The sequence below is a fragment of the Heterodontus francisci genome, chromosome 15 (assembly GCF_036365525.1).
Source record: "Heterodontus francisci isolate sHetFra1 chromosome 15, sHetFra1.hap1, whole genome shotgun sequence".
In the NCBI taxonomy this organism is placed as follows: Eukaryota; Metazoa; Chordata; class Chondrichthyes; order Heterodontiformes; family Heterodontidae; genus Heterodontus; species Heterodontus francisci.
The window spans coordinates 97,124,879-97,145,152 of NC_090385.1; the positions used below are offsets into that span (position 1 = coordinate 97,124,879).

The 20,274-nt window shown below is 43.6% G+C and overlaps 1 protein-coding gene across 1 annotated transcript in view; it reads left to right on the top strand.

Annotated features, from left to right (window-relative positions):
• Positions 1-20,274, top strand: part of LOC137377450 (glycine receptor subunit alpha-4-like) — a 96,489-nt gene that overhangs the window by 24,741 nt on the left and 51,474 nt on the right. The window contains exon 5 of the mRNA XM_068047029.1: positions 14,925-15,058. Within this exon, the coding sequence (XP_067903130.1) occupies positions 14,925-15,058 (134 nt within the window). The remainder of the gene's footprint in view (positions 1-14,924; positions 15,059-20,274) is intronic.

The following is a 20,274-nucleotide window of genomic DNA, read 5'->3' on the forward strand; positions in this document are numbered from 1 at the left end:
CACAGGTCCCTGAAGGTGGCAGGACAGGTTGATAAAGTGGTGAAGAAGGCATATGGAATGCTTTCCTTTATTGGCCAAGGTATAGAATACAAAAGCAGGGATGTAATGCTGGAACTGTATAAAACACTGGTTCGGCCACAGTTGGAGTGTTGTGTACAGTTCTGGTCACCACATTACAGGGAGAATATAATTGTTCTGGAGAGAGTGGAGGGGAGCTTTACAAGAATGTTGCCAGGGCTTGAAAGTTGCAGCTATGAGGAAAGATTGGATAGGCTAGGGTTGTTTTCCTTAGAACTCACCACCACCTTCTCAAGGGCAATTAGGGATGGGCAATAAATGCTGGCCTAGCCAGCGATGCCCACATCCCATGAATGAATTTTTTTTTAAATACAGAGGAAGCTGAGGGGTGTCTTAATTGATGTATACAAGATTATGAGGGGCCTAGATAGAGTAGACAGGAAGGACCTGTTTTCCCTAGCTGAGAGGTCAATTACCAGGGGGCACAGATTTAAGTTGATTGGTAGAAGGATTAGAGGGGACATGAGGAAAAGCTTTTTCATCCAGAGGGTGATGGGTGTCTGGAATTCACTGCCAGGAATGGAGGTGGAGGCAGAAACCCTCAACTCATTTCAAAGGTACCTGGACATGCACCTGAAGTGCTGAAACTGCAAGGCTATGGACCAGGAAGGTGGAATTCGGTTGGGTGGCTAGTTTTCGGCCAGCACAGACATGATGGGCTGAATGGCCTCTTTCTGTGCTGTAATTTTTCTATGGTTCTATGATCATGGGCAAAGGCAAAGAGTGTGTTAATAGTGTGGTGAAAGACAAAATGTTAGTGCAGAAAGCCCTGGCCAAAAGCACAAACGTGAAAAGACACATGGTTAAAAAAAAATTTAATGATGAAACAAAGTAAAATAAAATGAAATAAAAATTTAAAAAAAGTGAAACTAAAAATAAAAAAGTTGGGGCCAGTCATGCTCTGAAATTATTGAACTCAATGTTCAGTCCGGTAGGCTGTAGTGTGCCTAATCGGTAAATGAGGTGCTGTTCCTCGAGCTTGCATTGATGTTCACTGGAACACTGCAGCAAGCCCAGGACAGAGATGTGAGCATGAGAGCAGGAGCAGGCCCCCTGCATTCAATGGCATTACTATCGCTGAATCCCCCACTATCAACATCCTGGGGGTTACCCTTGACCAGAAACTGAACCGGAGTAGCCATATAAATACCGTGGCTACAACAGCAGGTCAGAGGCTAGGAATCCTGAGGCGAGTAACTCACCCCCTGACTCCCCAAAGCCTGTCCACCATCTACAAGGCACAAGTCAGGAGTGTGATGGAATACTCTCCACTTGCCTGGATGGGTGCAGCTCCAACAACACTCAAGAAGCTCGACACAATCCAGGACAAAGCAGCCCACTTGATTGGCACCCCATCGACAAACATTCACTCCCTCCACCACCGACGCACAGTGGCAGCAGTGTGTACCATCTACAAGATGCACTGCAACAACGCACCAAGGCACTTTCGACAACACCTTCCAAACCCGCGACCTCTACCAACTAGAAGGACAAGGGCAGCAAATGCATGAGAACACCACCACCTGCAAATTTCCTGCCAAGTCACCCACCATCCTGACTTGGAATTAGATCGCCGTTCCTTCACTGTTGATGGGTCAAAATCCTGGAACAGCCTTCCGAACAACACTGTGGGTATACATACCCCTCAAATGCTCATGTGTTTTGTGATGATGATCTTGAGGAACAGAATACAGTAGGGCTGAATAGTGGTTATGTGATTGGTCATGACACACATGTCAGAGCAATCACATTCAAATGCCAATTGTCCAGAGTGGGTACTCGGGTGACATATATTCCAGAGGGATTTAGTGAATGGACCAATGCGACAATTGTGTAATGTGCAGGAAAAGCTACTAGCAACTTTAAATATTGGTTAAATGTTCAGTATGATGGCCAAGAAGCAAGGTCCATGGACTTGCAAAATAATGTCAAAGAGTGGGGAGTAAGGAAGTGCAGTGCAAGTACTAATAGTGGATCCGGAAATGACACATGCATCAGAAAACAATCACGTATCAGAGAAAGAGCCTCCAATAGTGGATGAGGGAGATCTCACAGTATTAATATAGACAGCTCCCAAGTATGCTAGCACTCACAAGCAGAGGTGACTTCACTGGCTTGGGCACATTCGCAGGATGGATGATGGGCACATTCCAAGGATATAATGTATGGGGAGTTACAGAGTTAGAAGACCAGTAGAATGCCCAAAGCTCCAATTCAAGAATGCTTGCAAGTGTGACATGAAGGCCCTAAACATCACTTTCCACACGTGGGAGACACTCGGCAACAATAGAGGGAAATGGCGGCATTTCCTTTGAGCACGATGCTCAGTAGCTACAGCAGCTTGACAGCAGGCACCAACACCAAAACCAGCACCCACAATGACACCTGATAACCAGCTCATAAGCGGCGCTTGTGTCTGAAACCGCCTGTCACAGATGGTTCTCTTCAGCCATCAGCAAAAATGCACCATGCGAAACTACCTCATGGCAAATGGATTTGCTGCATATCCATCAGCTTACGTAGACAGAAAGATGCAGACAGAAGTCCCGACAGACATAAAAGTGCAAGTAGAGGCCGCAGCTTGAAAAGATTACACAATGAAATTAAGGCCATTGAACAGTCTCGGAACAGAACTAGAAGCAGAAGACCCCATGATCGGCAGTTCTGTTGGCGATGGAAATTAGATAGTTGGAGAGAGTTTGGAGTTTATTCTGAGGTACCAGAAGGTCAACCGGCTATACCGCATAGATGGATTTGTACTGAAAAAGTCCTTGCAGCTGGGACTGATAAGGCTAAAGTGAGGCTAGTAGTTAACGGTACTGAACAGCAACTGGGTGATAGAGATGTTAGAGTGAAGTGTCCCAGAACTGGAAAAGTAATCTTGAGAATCTTTTTAGCTCTTTCAGCCACATTCATAAAAGCACATTTCTGCGGGGTGATACTTTTCAGGGTGCAGTGTCTCTGAAAGGCAGCAGATGCAGAAGGAAAACTATGGAAGCTGAGAAAATGTGTCGGTGGCCTGAATGATGCTTCCAGGGTACAGTATTTTTCAGTGAGATCTGTTTTGCTGAAAGTAGGTTGTGTTCAACTAAAAGCAGATCCCGCAATGTTTTATTGGTATAAAGGGAAACTTTCAGCCATCTTCATGATGCATGTTGATGATTTCTAATGGGGTGGTACTACTGAATTTGAGAAATGTGTTATTAATAAGATGAGTAGAATTTAAAATTGACAGGCCTGTGGGTCTTTAAATATATTGGTTTAGATATTATTTATTTATTTAGAGATACAGCACTGAAACAGGCCCTTCAGCCCACCGAGTCTATGCCGACCAAGAACCACCCATTTATACTAACCCTTCAGTAATCCCATATTCCCTACCACCACTAGGGACAATTTATAATGGCCAATTTACTTATCACCTGCAAGTCTTTGGCAGTGGCAGGAAACCAGAGCACCCGGCGAAAACCCGCACGGTCACAGGGAGAACTTGCAAACTCCGCACAAGAAGTACCCAGAATTGAACCCGGGTTCCTGGAGCTGTGAGGCTGCAGTGCTAACCACTGCGCCAGCAGAGTAGGTCTAGAATAACATTAAATCAATAATCCTATTTAAAGAGTGTTACTGTCATCCTGGTTAATCATGCTCGGTCTTCACAGAAAGATGATGATATATCTAAAGAAGAGACAGAGCAATTGCGAAATTGATTTCCAGTTGAACTGGGTGGACACACAGATGAGACCAGATGATAGTTTTGATGTATTGGAGTTAAGTACTACAATAAAGGACCCTAAAGTTGAGAACGTTTTAAGGGCAAATAAAACATCAAATCTGGAGGAATGTGTACTTAAGTTCCCATCCTTGGGTGACCCAAAGAACTTGAAACCAATCATGTTTAGCAATACTTCCCACGCTAATCTTCCTGATGGGCATTCAAGTGCAGCTGGTTTCATAATATTTCTTATGGGTGAAAATGGGAAATGTCCTTTGTTTGGGAAGCTAAAATAATAAAAAGGGTTGTTAAAAGTACTTTAGCTGCGAAAACACTGACTCTTGTGGAGGCAGTGGATATGGGATTCTATTTGTCAAATATTTTAAGTGAAAGTCTGTACAAGGTGCATCCTGAAGATAGTATACCCATTGTATATTATGTTTAGTTTAGAGATACAGCACTGAAACAGGCCCTTTGGCCGACCATCAACCACCCATTTATACTAATCCTACACTAATTCCACATTCCTACCACATCCCCACCTGTCCCTATACTTCCCTACCACCTACCTATACTAGGGGCAATTGCTAATGGCCAATTTACCTATCAACCTGCAAGTCTTTGGCATGTGGGAGGAAACCGGAGCACCCGGAGGAAACCCACGCGGACACAGGGAGAACTTGCAAACTCCACACAGGCAGTGCCCAGAATTGAACCCGGGTTGCTGGAGCTGTGAGGCTGCGGTGCTAACCACTGCGCCTCTGTGCCGCCCTAATAGTAGCTAATTGTTGTTCATTGTGGGATAATGTCCCCTGTGAGTAACGTGTGAGTGAGAAAAGGTTACAGATTGACCATGCTGGCGTGAAACAAATGTTAGAGAGAAAGGAAGTCTCTAAAATTAGATGGCTAGATGCAAGTCATCAGCTGTATGATTGTTTTACAGAAAACAAATGCATGTGCAAAGAAATTGTTAGGGGCCCTAGCGGAGGGGCATCTCAGAATGTAATGCTTTGTATTGATTATAGAGGTTTTTGATTTAATTTGTTTTGAAATTTTGGTTGTGTATAGTAACTCTATTTTTTGTTTAAAGAGAAAAGTGAATCTGTTAATTGTAATTGCAATTGTAATTTAGGGCGGCACAGTGGCGCAGTGGTTGGCTTCACAGCTCCAGCGACCCGGATTCAGTTCTGGGTACTGCCTGTGCAGAGTTTGCAAGTTCTCCCTGTGACCGCGTGGGTTTCCACCAGGTGCTCCAGTTTCCTCCCACAGCCAAAGACTTGCAGGTTGATAGATAAATTGCCCCTAGTGTAGGTAGGTGGTAGGAGAATTGAGGGAAGGTGGGGATGTGGTAGAGAATATGGGATTAATGTAGGATTAGTATAAAATGGGTGGTTGATGGTCGGCGCAGACTCGGTGGGCCGAAGGGCCTGTTTCAGTGCTGTATCTTTCTATGTATATTAATTATGTTTAATTGTATGCAGGTTCTGGACATTAACTGGAGATTCACTTGAGCCTTTATAAATAGACACTGACTAAAACCACCAGTGATGGTTGGGTTAGGTCAGGGTTCAGCAACCTTTTTGGTCTGAAGAGCCTTTTTAAAAAAAAGCCTAAAATAAAAATGATTGGGAGCTGCAAGACAAAAAAAGGAGTAAAGGCATAAGTATATCTTAAGAAGAGGAAAAAAATGTTCATCGGGGAACGAAGGAACATTATGTACTTATTTGATGCTGTAAAAAGTCATCTGCTTTAACTTCTCTCTGATACTTACAAGAATGACCGCAGTTACTACTGAATTTCATGTAATTTCAATCTTGCATATAGGCCGACCAAAAATCCTGTTTCTACAAACCAGGAATAGATAAAATCCTTATTTTTGTTTTCAAAGTTGAATCTTGATGCTACCCAAATCTGAAATTTGTCTTTGGCTTTATCAGCTTTTTCCTGGAGAATCGTAATGTTTTCTTTCACTTCCAGCTGGATATTTTTCAGCAAAGGTTTTGAGCTTTGCTAATAAATCCCCTGTCTGTGTGAAGATCGGCTCCAGTTCTATCCTTCACCAACTAGCTTTCTGGAATAGAACAAAATCCAGGAATACTGTATAGTGTAAATACAAACAGCCCCATATACAGCAATTCAGGAACATTCAGCGATCTCTTCATTTCAACCCATCTTAGCTAATGCTGGCAGCCCTTATGACTCTTAATCAAACCTACCCCAAGTGAATTGAGAGTAAAGCAGGAAAGTCAACGCTACAGAATCACTGGACCTGAATATAACAAATGTTAATTATGGCATTCAGGACTCAGGGCAATTCAGTGGAGGGGCCAAAAGATGAACAATTTAATAGCAGAAAAGCAGGCAGACATAATCAGGGAGGAGTGTGGAGCAGGGAGTGGAGTGAGGGAGAGGGGAAGGGAATGTGTCACTTCTTCTTTAAATAGTAGGCAAAGCCATAAAATGTTAATTTTTCTAGCAATTTATTAAGCATATAAGATAAATGAACCTAGAGGAGTTGCGGGGGCTCCAGGTCTGCTCTTTTACTGGATCGCTCTCACTCACTCTCTCACTCTCGCTCACACACACACACAAACACACAGAGGGGAGAGAGAATAGACCAATCACCTGATAATGACTCAGTCACTATGCATGCATAACAAACATGCACCCTGAATCACATCTTTCTCCAGAAAGAAGAAAAAGAGAAACTATCTAATTACTTCAGCTTCAGTTAAAAAAAACACACATAGAGGAACTCTGAAATTCAACTGAAACAAAACAGTCACAAACAGACGCTATGAAGACAAAATACTGCGGATGCTGGAAATCTGAAATGAAAACGGAAAGTGCTGGAAATACTCAGCAGGTCTGGCAGCATCTGTGGAGAGAGAAGCAGAGTTAACATTTCAGGTCATTGTTTCAGAACAGACCTGAAACGTTAACTCTGCTTCTCTCTCCACAGATGCTGCCAGACCTGCTGAGTATTTCTGTTTTTATTCCTTCAATTGAGATGGAGGTTGGCGCTGTCTTCCAGATCTGAGATCAGTGCTTGGTGTCTGAGCACCAGGAGTTTTGGGTATTGGAGCTGTCAATCACTTTGGAGACCATGGACAGTTTAAAGGACTGCTGGGAACCTGCATTTCAGAAGCGCCCTCAATTTCAGTTGTTTATAGGTGGCTCATCAACATAAATCAAGTGATGTTGATTCCTGCAGTTATGATGGATATCTGATGTACACCACACAATTTCTAGGACCCACCAAACGTGTATATGTCCACGCACTCTACATACTCTGACCAGGAAATTTGCTTGATGTGGTTTAACCTGCATGTTGTGGTAATGCTTCTGATGTTTCTTCATGGCAGCAAGTGCACAAGTGTCTTCATCAGTCAAATATCTCGGCTGCAGGAGTGTTATCAGAAGTAGTGTCTTGGACTTAAAACCAATAAGTCTCTATCCAGGGCTTGTACCCACACCTCCACTCAGTGTGTTGCACCAATCTGATTGAGCTAAGAAATCTGATCAGATACTTTACAGTTTGTGAAAAACCAGTTGATGACCATCTCAGCTTTGAATTGGATTGTGGGTAGTGAGGTGATGATGTTCCGTGTTTAAATTGCTTATCCTGACAAGTACTGCACATTCTGCTGAAGTGAATTGTGAACTGTTATCCATTACTAAGATGTCTCGTCATCCAAATCTTGCAAACATTTCTTGGAGTTCTCTCAGAACAGAAGGCATTTGATAAGGTGCCACGTCAAAGGTTATTGCGAAAAATAAAAGCTTATGGTTTAGCGGGTAACATATTGGCATGGTTAGCTAACTAATTGGTTAGCTAACAGGAAACAAAGAGTAGGCATAAATAGGTCATTTTCTGGTTGGCAAGATGTAATGAGTGGTCTGCCACTGGGATCAGTGCTGGGCCTCAACCTTTTACAATTTATATAAATGACTTGGATGAAGGGACCGAAGGTATGATTGCTAAATATGCTGATGACACAAAGATAGACAGGAAAGTCGGTGGTCAAGGGGACATAAGGAGACTACAAAGAGATATAGATAGGTTACGTGAGTGGGCAAATATCTGGCAGATGGAGTATAATGTGGGAAAATGTGGAATTGTCCATTTTGGAAGAAGAATAAAAAATAAGTATATTATCTAAAGGTGAGAGATTGCAGAGCTCTGAGATACAGAGGGATCTGGGTGTTTAAGACCCATTTATGCCTACTGTCTGGTGCATGAATCACAAAAGGTTAGTATGCAGGTACAGCATGTAATTAGGAAAGCTAATAGAATGTTAATAGAATGTTATTGTTTATTGCGAGGGGAATTGAACACAAAAGTAGGGAGGTTATGCTTCAGTTATACAGGGCATTTGTGAGACCACATCTGGAGTACTGTGTACAGTATTGGTCTCTTTATTTAAGGAAGATGTAAATACGTTGGAAGCAGTTCAGAGAAGGTTTACTAGACTAATACCTGGAATGGGCAGGTTGTCTTATGTGGAAAGGTTGGACAGGCTAGGCTTGTATCCACTGGAGTTTCAAAGAGTAAGAGGCGACTTGATTAAAATGTATAAGATCCTGAAAGGTATTGACAGGGTGGATGTGGAAAAGATGTTTCGTCTTGCGGGAGAATCAAGAACTCGGGGTCACTATTTAAAAATAAGGGGTTGCCCATTTAAGACAGAGATGAGGAGAAATTTTTCTCACAGTGGGTCGTGAGTCTTTGGAATTCTCTTCCTCAAAAGGCGGTGGAAGCAGAGTCTTTGATTATTTTTACAGCAGAGGAAGATAGATTCTTGATAAGCAAGGGTGAAAGGTTATTGGGGGTTGGCAGGAATGTGGAGTGATGGGTTCAGCCATGATCGTATTGAATGGCGGGGAGCAGGCTTGAGGGGCCGAGGGGCCTACTCCTGCTCTTAATTTGTATGTTTGTATGTAACAGCACATATAGTAATTGAAGTGAGGCAGACTGCTTCAATATTGTTCCTGCAATAGTCACACACAATGAGTAGGGTATGGCAATGTAGGTCACAAAGGTCAGCTCCAACCTTCGACCAAGACCTATCCTCAATCTCTTGCTGTAATAATGGTTCATTACTTGGAGAATTGTGAAGAGCCAAACACATTTTGTTTAAGTTCAGTCAATATCCTGGGTCAATACAGGTTGTTCCTGATTGTATAGATACAACCTTCTATACTGATGTGTGTTAAATGTGCGACTGACACTAATTCCTTACACAATACAGTGGGTGCCATGAATTGCTGTGCCTTTATTGCCAATTCATTTTGGGCCATTAGTTTCTATGGAAAGTCAAAGTTGGGCTGGAGACACTCAGGTAGCTCTGACGCGATAACAGGCCAGACTTGCTGAATGATCACAGGCAATTACTTCTGAACCAGAACATCTGCTACAACATGATTGAATAATTACCAGTGGGAGTCTATAGCTGAAGTAATTCACAATCATCTCCAACTCATGTATCCAATAACAGGTGTTAACTTCTGGCAGGTACACCCTGCTCAGTGTATCAGTATGGACCATCTTCTCCCCTTTCTTACACAAAACTTTCAGACTGCATTTTTAGAATCTCAGCAATACTCTTTGATGATTCTTAGTCATGTTGTTTAGTGGCTTGAGCTCCATTGATTCCAATGGCAATGATAGAAACATAGAAAACAGGAGCAGGAGTAGGCCATTCGGCCCTTCGGGCCTGCTCCGCCATTCAAAAAAGATCATGGCTGAACGCCTAATTCAGTCTGATCTGTTTCAATATTCACCATGTTCGAGCCATGGATGTAAGCTTCAAATTTATCACAGGTGAACACGATCGCGAGGAGCTCTTCTCAATCTGTGTGTATCTCAGCTCCACCGATGTTAATGATCTTGATGCATATGCGACTAGTTGTCCATTCTGCATCATTACTGCTCTAAGTCCACATTGTGAAGCATCACATTATATAGCAGCTTCTTTCTTTGTGATTTTAATATCTAAGAACTGGTGTGGGGTGCCCGTTAATTAAATCGTTGCAGTGCCAATTCCTGCGGTTCTCTCCAAAACCACATTGGGTCTTTCTGTGTGAAATCTCTGAATGCTTTCATTTCATCTGACGATGTGAGAGAAACTTACTCTGATATTGAGCAAGTCCAAGCAGTCAGTGACGGCATCTCCAAAACTGCTCTAACTTTGGCTGAATCTACACAAGGTCCTCTCCCATAGCAACGTGTCCAATAAAAAGCGATGCTTGCCTAAGAAGTTTCATTTTAGCCATGTTGAACACCACTCGATCATCGTTGCATCAATGTGGCAAAGTTTGCAGGTGTTTATCATGGTCTTTAATCACTACTTCAAGAATTTCTCCAAAACCAACTGTTACAGAATCATCTGCAATGACCTGTGTCTCTTGCAGTCATTTCACCTGCTCATATGTCTTGCATTTGAAGACTTGTGGCATTAATCTAATTCCAAATGGCATATGCTTCCAATGAATTGAGAAGTGACATGGGAAGTGGTTAGATACAATAGTTCATCAAGACTCATGTACCAAAACCCACTACTGACATGGAGAATCATGGTGACTTTATCACTGTGCAAGTCTGTAGCTAATCTTCAGTAGTCAGTAGAGGATAATGCTCTTGCTTGATAGCCTTGTTTAAGCTTTTGGGGTATGACTTCCATTGAACTGATCCATGAGGTCAGTGTTGTTACAGGAGTGATGATGTTCTGTCTGACCAGATCATTCAGGGTTTCCTTCAGCTCATCCCTTAAAGCCACTGGTACTCAATACAGGCCATGTTGGAATGGATCTACTGTCTTGTTGAGCCTGTTCAGTACTCTCCATCAACCTATCTCACACCATCAACTCAATATCGATGTTTCTTTATTCAATAGTGTTAGTCAGTAGTTTGCAGTTGTTGAGTGTGTATACTGGTGTACCAGTACAGGGCGTTCCATTCCTTTCATCATCTGTATACATAAAGATGTTCATGCCCTGACAGGCCTTTCTACCCAGCAGAGATCGTATAATCATGCTATCAATGAACTTACAGCTAAAGTCACCACTTGTAGATAGGAAAACAGAGTCAACATTTTAGGTCGCTGACCTTTCATCAGAATTGTTCTGATGAAGGGTCATCGACCTGAAACGTTTGCTCTGTTTCTCTCTCCACAGATGCTGCCAGACCTGCTGAGTATTTCCAGCATTTTCTGTTTTTGTTTCAGATTTCCAGCATCTGCAGTATTTTGCTTTTGTCACCACATTGGAGCAGGATTCATTCTTGTCCTCTAATGTGTAATTTGTTCCACCCACCATAAGCTATAATCATGGACTTAACTTTTGCAAGCTTAAAATCTATTGTTTTTTTGGTGCGTGTGAAGCAGATTGTGTACCCATATCTATTTGAAATCTTTAGTTGCCTGACTCCAGCTCAAGCGTAACACACTGAGTCATCCAAACCAATATCAGTGACCTCATTGATGACAAAGGCTTCTTTTGTCCTCGGTTCTCTTCATCTATTGCTTTAGCTGTCCATCTGTGCAGGCGATTCCTTTCTAAGGCATTGCATTGTGAAATGGTTGCTTTTCCGCACTTGTTGTATATCTTCCCGAAGGGAGGGCACAGCTGTCTTCTGTGGAGCTCATTTCCTCCCATAGTTCCAGCGCTCATAAGTCTTTAGCAGTGTCCCAAAGTTTACCTCTGTCGCACCATGGGATTTCCCTGGCTGTAATTAACACACTCACATTCTGTTCCCTCAAATCCCTGATGAATGTCAGTTGCACCAACATGCTGTCAGACTCTTTACAAATCTCATCCATCTTCATTAAGGTTAGATTAGCCTCTCAAAGCAGTCCCTTTCTCTCTCTCTCTCCGTCGAATCTGCAGTCGCAAACAGAATCAGTTTCAGAATATCTCTGTCAGTGTTATGTCTTGGAACACACATCTTTTTGAGTTTTTTCGTGCTGTACAATACTGGTTGCGTGATTTGCCAGTAACTTGCATTCTCCTGTTGAACATACCTTTTGTTAAAGGGACTGTTCTTGCACCATTGGCAGGACTGAGAGAACTTTGTCAGCACTGAGGGGCACCTTGTCTCTCCCTCCATCTTCAGTCCAGCCTAACCGTGTGGAGTAGACTTCATGCACTTCTTCCCCAGTTATTCCGTTATCTGGTGAAGCTCCTTTGCCAGAGCAAAATTTTCCCAGGTTTTCCTGATTACTTGCTGTACCTGCATACTAACCTTTTGCGATTCATGCACTAGGACACCCAGATCCCTCTGCATCTCAGAGCTTTGCAATCTCTCACCATTTAGATAATATGCTTCTTTTTTATTCTTCCTGCCAAAGTGGACAATTTCCCACTTTCCCACATTATACTCCATTTGCCAGATCTTTTCCCATGCACTTAACCTATCTATATCCCTTTGCAGCCTCCTTATGTCCTCTTCACAACTTACTTTCCTACCTATCTTTGTGTCAGCAAATTTAGCAACCATACCTTCATTCCCTTCATCCAAGTCATTGATATAAATTGTAAAAGGTTGAGGCCCCAGCACTGATCCATGTGGCATGGGCGAAAGCCTCCTAAAGAAGATGAGGCACGGAGCAGAGAAAATGAGCCTCTGAGGTGAACCTTGAGCTGTTACAACACAACTCTGGAGAGTTTGTCATCAATCAATCAGTAATGACCCTTATGTCAATATTTTAAAAACACCTTAAGACAAAAAACATTGTCAATACAGTGTCAGTTAAATGGGAAATAGCCAATCAGGTCCGAGTGATAGGCACATAAAAGCAATCATGGGCCAGTGTCAGTAGCAGGAAAACTGACATGGTCAAACATGTAAACAGGGATTCTGCACACTGAAAACAAAAACAGTATAACTAATTCAATCATGAAATAAAGGATTCTTTCAAATCTGCAACAATAGCCACGCAATCGATCCATCAACTGGCCACTTCTAGTGCAGAGTGGGCATTAGTATGGACTAGAGGTATAATGTGAGTGAATGGAGAGAGACTGGAGACTCTGGGTTAATGAATGGAGAGAGACTGGAGACTCTAGGTTAGTGAATGGAACATAGGAAGATAGGAACATAGGAAGATAGGAACAGGAGTAGGCCATTCAGCCCCTTGAGCTTGTCCCGCCATTCAATGAGATCATGGCTGATCCGCGGCCTAACTCCATATACCTGCCTTTGGCCCATATCCCTTAATATCTTTGCTTAACAAAAGTCTATCTATCTCAGATTTAAAATTAACAACTGTTCTAGCTTCAACTGCTGTTTGTGGGAGACAGTTCCAAACCTCTACCACCCTTTGCGTGAAGAAGTGCTTCCTAACATCTCTCCTGAATGGTCTGGTCCTAATTTTTAAGACTATGCCCCCGAGTTTTTGAATCTCCAACCAGTGGAAATAGTTTATCTTTATCTAGCCTGTCTTTTCCTGTTAATATCTTGAAATCTTCAATCAGATCACCCCTTAACCTTCTAAATTCTAGCGAAAACAGGCCTAATTTGTGTAATCTCTCCTCGTAACTTAACCCCTGTAGTCCAGGTATCATTCTTGTAAACCTACGTTGTACTCCCTCCAAGGCCAATATATCCTTCCTAAGGTGCGGTGCCCAGAACTCCTCACAGTACACCAAGTGGGGTCTAACCAGGGTTTTGTATAGCTGCAGCATAATCTCTGTGTCTTTATACTCCAATCCTCTGGATATAAAGGCTAGCATTCCATTTGCCTTTTTGATTATTTTCTGCACTTGCTCGTAGCATTTTAAAGATCTATGCACTTGAACCCCCAAGTTTCTTTAGACATCCACTGTACTTAACCTCTTCCCATTTAGAAAGTACCCTGCTCTATCCTTTTTTTGGTCCAAAATGGATAATCTCACACTTGCCCGCATTGAAATCCATCTGCCACAGTTTTGCCCACACACCTAGTCTGTCAATATCTCTTTGCAATTTTATGCTATGATCTAGACTGTCTACAATGCCGCCTAACTTTGTATCATCAGCAAATTTGGATATATGACTTACTATGCCATCACCTAAGTCGTTAATGAATAATGTGAATAATTGAGGCCCCAACACAGATCCCGGTGGGACACCACTAGTTACTTCTGCCAATCGGAGTACTTACCCATTATCCCCACTCTCTGTCGCCTACCACGCAACCAACTTTCTAACCATGTCAATAATTTGCCCTCAACTCCATGGGCTTCTACCTTAGTTAACAGTCTCTTATGTGGGACTTTATCAAATGCCTTCTGGAAGTCCATATAAATAACATCCATAGACATTCCCCTGTCCACTACCTTAGTCACCTCTTCAAAAAATTCAATGAGATTTGTCAGGCATGACCTTCCCGTCATGAATCCATGCTGGCTGTCCCTGATTAACTGAAATTTTTCTAGGTGTTCGGTCACCCTATCCTTGATTATAGACTCCAGCAACTTGCCCACTACAGATGTCAGGCTAACTGGTCTGTAGTTTTCTTGGTTCCCCCTTTCACCTTTCTTAAAAAGTGGAGTGACATGTGCAACTTTCCAATGGAGAGAGACTGGAGACTCCGGGTTAATGAATGGAGAGAGAATGGAGACTCCGGGTTAATGAATGGAGAGAGACTGGAGACTCCGGGTTGATGAATGGAGAGAGAATGGAGACTCCGGGTTAGTGATTGGAGAGAGACTGCAGACTCTGGGTTAGTAAATCGAGTGATAAGAATGGACAGATTATTCCAACATCCTTGTTGCGATGCCCGGTTTCTGTCGCATTAACTGGCCTCATTCAAGCTTGCAGTTAGAGCAACCATGGCCTAGGAAAGAGACTATTGGCCAAGTCTCTTTCTTCCTCATGAACCAATTCAGCGACCCTTCCCCTGTACAGTCTGAACATGGGCAGCAGGTGAGGTCTGGATTGCTCTCAGCTGTGATGGATCCTGCAGTGAACCAACTCAGCTCCATTTCCTCAATCTGCAGGTCTTGCACGAAGAGTGGACACATTAGAAGGCTAGCTGTTGACTTGTCCCCTGTATTGAATCAATGCTCTTTCAGGAGAGTAGAGAGGGCAGCCTCAGGCAGATAAAGCTTCATCACAAAGCACTCAGTCTGTTTACATCTTTCCATCCCACAGGCCAGTGTCTTCCAAGGAAGCCGAGATAAAGTCCAGCAGCAAAACATCGTCGCCATTGTCACCATCCGATTTCCTCGACAAACTGATGGGGAAAACCTCGGGCTACGACGCACGAATCCGGCCAAATTTTAAAGGTACAGGTGCCAGCATACTTCTCCAAACAGTTTCGTCTCTTCCTGTGTTGAAAGATTCCCCATACCTCTCCCTTCCCTCACCCTCCTCCCACAGACAGGCTGATCCTGTATTAGCATGTGTAGAAAAAGAGGCCATTTGACCCATCACAAACATGCTGGCCACAAAGACCGGAGAGGGGGTGGACCCATGCGGAGCTTCACGGTGAGTTGGGAATCTGGGGAGAGTTTTTTCCACTTGAGAAATTGCTCATCTCCGGCTAGTTATTTTCCGATATGCCAAGAGAACTCAGGCTGAAACATTTTACTTCTAACCGAGGCCTAATTTATCAAGTATTTACCCCTCTCGGAATCTCAAGCAGTTCGAAGATGGAACTCTGTTTCATGCAGTGGTAGAGTCTCAGTGCCCTTCTGTGGAGAGGGAAAAACTGAAAGTTCAGAGTTCTTCTTCAGAATGAAGATTGAGGGGTGATCAGATCAAGGTGTTTACTGTGTTAGAAGGATTTCATAGGGTAGATAATAGAGAAACTGTGTCCTCATGTGGGGGAAACCAGAACAAGGGGCATAATCTTAAAATTATAGAATCATAGAAAGATTATAGCACAGAAGGAGGCCATTCGGTCCCATCTTGTCCGCACTGGCTCTCCAAAAGGGCAATTTACCTAGTGCCATTCCCTGGCCTTCTCTCTTGAAGGCCTCGATTCAGGCAGTACATTCCAGATCCTCACCACTTGCTGCGTAAAAAGTTTTTCCTCATGCTTTTGGTTCTTTTGCCAATCAACTTAAATCATGTCCTCTGGTTCGCAAACCTTCCGCCAATGGGAACAGTTTCTCTCTATCTACTCTGTCCAGACCCCTCATGATTTTGAACAACTCTTTCAAATCTCCTCTCAAACTTCTCTTCTCTAAGCAGAACAGCCCCAGCTTCTCCAATCTATTCACGTAACTGAAGTTCCTCGTCCCTGGAACAATTCTTTTGAATCTTTACTGCACCCTCTCCCATGCCGTCACATCCTTCCTAAAGTGCAGTGCCCAGAATTGGACGTAATGCACCAGCTGAGGTTGAACCAATAATTCATAAAGGTTCAGCATAACCTCCTTCTTTTCTACTCAATAACCCTATTTATAAAGCCCAGGATCCTTCCTATATGCCTTAATAACCTCTTTCTCAACCTACCCTGCCACCTTCAACGATTTGTACACATACACCCCCAAGTGCTCCTGCACCTCTTTTAGAATTGTATCTTTTTAGTTTAGTTTAGAGATACAGCACTGAAACAGGCCCTTCGGCCCACCAAGTCTGTGCCGACCATCAACCACCCATTTATACTAATCCTACTAATTCCATATTCCTACCACATCCCCACCTGTCCCTATATTTCCCTACCACCTACCTATACTAGGGGCAATTTATAATGGCCAATTAACCTATCAACCTACAAGTCTTTGGCATGTGGGAGGAAACCGGAGCACCCGGAGGAAACCCACGCAGACACAGGGAGAACTTGCAAACTCCACACAGGCAGTACCCGGAATTGAACCTGGGTCGCTGGAGCTGTGAGGCTGCGGTGCTAACCACTGCGCCACTGTGCCGCCCCACCACTGCGCCACTGTGCCGCCCCACCACTGCGCCACTGTGCCTTTTATATTTTATATTGTCTTTCTTCATTCTTCCTACTAAAATATATCTGAGCCAATCCATTCAGGAGTGAAATCCAGAAGCACATTTTCACACAAAGGGTAGTGGAAATCAGGAACACTCAGGTTGTGGATACTGGGATCAATTGGAGCTTTCACAACTCAGATCAATAGATTTTTATTAGATAAGGGTATCAAGGGATATGGAGCAAAGATGGGTAAATTGAGTTTAGGTACAGATCAACCATGATTTAATTGACGAGTGGAGCAGGTTCACGGGGCTGAACAGCCTCCAATTCCTATGTATCAGACTCAAAGGACTGAATGGCCTCCTCCTGTTCCTATATAACAGGCCCAAGGGGCTGAATGGGTTCCTCCTTCTCCTATGTATCAGACTCGAGGAGTTGAATGACTTCCTTATGTCTCTAATGACCCAAAAGCACTGATTCAGATGAGAGTTCTGACAAGGCTGCGTGTGAATCCTGGATGTTTAAGGGGACACTGTGGCGTCCCTCATATTTCCTAAGAGTATCAAGGGGCAGGAGATGGCTGCTTTTATTACAGTAGCTGGCAACTAAAACCATAATTTCTTCGATTCTACCATTAACCATTCATCTAAACTTGTGAATATTTAAAATTAAAATAAAGTGCTGGAAATACTCAGCAGGTCTGGCAGCATCTGTGGAGAGAGAAACAGAGTTAATGTTTCAGATCAGTGACCTTTCATCAGAACTGGAAATGGTTAGCAAAGTAATAGGCTTTAAGCAAGTAAAGCAGGGGTAGGAGGGGGGCAAAAGAGAACAAAAGATAAGGTGTGAGATAGGACAGAGGGCCGGAGAGATTAACTGACAAGAAGGTCATGGGGCAAAGGCAAAGAGAGTGTGCTAATGGTGTGGTGAAAGACAAAGCATTAGTACAGAGGGAGTGTTAATGACAGAATATTGAGCAGCCCTAGCCAAAAGCACAAACATGAAAAAGCAGGTTTAAGGCAGGCACATGGTAAAAAATGATAAAACAAAATAAAATAAAATAATAATTAAAAAGGGCCAGTCATGCTCTGAAATTATTAAACTCAATGTTCAGTCCGGCAGGCCGTAGTGTGCCTAATCGGTAAATGAGATGCTGTTCCTCGAGCTTGTGTTGATGTTCACTGGAACACTGCAGCAATCCCAGGATAGAGATGTGGGCATGAGAGCAGGGGGGAGTGTTGAAATGGCAAGCAACCGGAAGCTTGGGGTCATGTTTTCGGACTGAGCGGAGGTGTTCCACAAAGCAGTCACCCAATCTGCGTTTGGTATCCCCAGTGTAGAGGAGACCACATTGTGAGCAGCGAATATAGTATACTAAATTGAAAGAAGTAGAAGTAAATCACTGCTTCACCTGGAAGGAGTGTTTGGGGTCTTGGATGGTGAAGAGAGAAAAGTAAAACGCAAGGTATTACGCCTCCTGCGATTGCATGGGAAAGTGCAGTGGGAAGGGGACAAGGTGTCCGGGGTAATGGAGGAGTGGACCAGGGTGTCATGGGGGAATGGTCCCTTCAGAATGCTGATGGGAGGGGAAGGGAAGATGCATTTGGCAGTGGCATCATGCTGGAGGTGGCAGAAATTATCCTTTGGTTGTGGAGGCTGGTGGGGTGGAACGTGAGGACAAGGGGAACCCTGTCGCATTCTGGGAGGGAGGGGATGGGGTAGGGCAGAAGTGTGGGAAATGGGTCAGACACGGATGAGAGCCCTGTCAACCACAGTTGGGGGGCATCCTCAGTTGAGGAAAAAGGAAGACATATCAGAGGTGCTGTTGTGGAAGGTAGCATCATCAGAACAGATGCGTCGGAGATGGAGAAATTGGGAGAATGGAATGAAGTCCTTACAGGAGGCAGGGTGCGAGGAAGTGTATTTGAGCCGGTGGGCTTATAATGAAGATTTGTGGACAGTCTGTCTCCATCTCTGGGGACTTAGAAGTCAAGGAAGGAAAGGGAAATGTCAGAGATGGACCATGTAAAGGTGAGAGAAGGATGGAAATTGGAAGCAAAGTTGATGAAGTTTTCTGGTGCGGGGCGAGATCAGGAAACGATAGTCATCAATGTACCAGAAAAAGAGAGTTGGGGGAGGGGGCCTGAGTAAGACTGGAACAAGGAATGTTCGACATATCCCACAAAAAGACAAGCATAACTCGGACCCATGCAAGACCTTTTATTTGATGTGAGTGGAGTTGAAGGAGAATATTTAAATCTGTTATACAAATTGTTCTGTGTGGCATTGCTCATTAAAGATAGACTTGCATTTCTGTAGCACCTTTCATGACCTCGGGATGTCTCAAAGCACTTTACTGCCAAAGTACTTTTGAAGTACCCAGCTTATACACATTACTGAGTCAGCGGCGCTTGAGATGGCTTGGCCATGTGAGCCGCATGGAAGATGGCAGGATCCACAAAGACACATTGTACAGCGAGCTCGCCACTGGTATCAGACCCATCGGCCGTCCATGTCTCCGCTTTAAAGACGTCTGCAAACGTGACATGAAATCCTGTGACATTGATCACAAGTCATGGGAGTCAGTTGCCAGCGTTCGCCAGAGCTGGCGGACAGCCATAAAGATGGGGCTAAAGTGTGGCGAGTCGAAGAGACTTAGCAGTTGGCAGGAAAAAAGACAGAAGCGCAAGGGGAGAGCCAACTGTGTAACAGCCCCGACAAACAAATTTTTCTGCAGCACCTGTGGAAGAGCCTGTCACTCTAGAATTGGCCTTTATAGCCACTCCAGGCGCTGCTCCACACACCACTGACCACCTCCAGGCGCTTACCCATTGTCTCTCGAGATAAAGAGGCCAAAGAAACTTTTGAAGTGTAATCACTGTTGTAGTGTAGGAAATGCAGCAGATAATTTGGGGACAGAAAGATCCCACGAACAGCAATCAGGTAATGGCCAGATAATCTGTATTAGTGATGTTGTTTAAGGAATAAATATTGGCCATTACCTTCATGGAAGCAGGAAATAGAATCCACAGAATTGTTTGAAAAAGGACTTAAATTCATGATCATCCCTGTAAAGGCTGAAGCTTTCACATTGCTTGGGATTCATTCCACTCTTCTGTTGCAGAAACGTACCAACCAGCAGACACTAGCTCTACTAATGAGGCAGAATTTTGTTCCCATTATGTCCTGCGTCAATTACACAAGTTTCAATTGCAAACCATCCTCGTCCCAATTAACTGCTGAGATTCCCCACACAGAGTCAGCAGCATGTGGAAAACAGAACAGATTGGAACATCTCCGCTCAGTCCGCAAGCAGGACCCTCAGCTTCCGGTTGCTTGCCATTTCAACACTCCCCCCTGCTCTCATGCTCACAGCTCTGTCCTGGGATTGCTGCAGTGTTCTAGTGAACATCAACGCAAGCTCGAGGAACAGCATCTCATCTACCGATTAGGCACACTACAGCCTGCCGGACTGAACATTGAGTTCAATAATTTCAGAGCATGACAGCCCCCCATTTTACTTTCATTTTTAGTTATTTTTTCTTCCTTTTTTTTTTACATTCTTTTTTACATTTTTTACCATTTTTTTTTGCATTTATTTCATTTCATCTT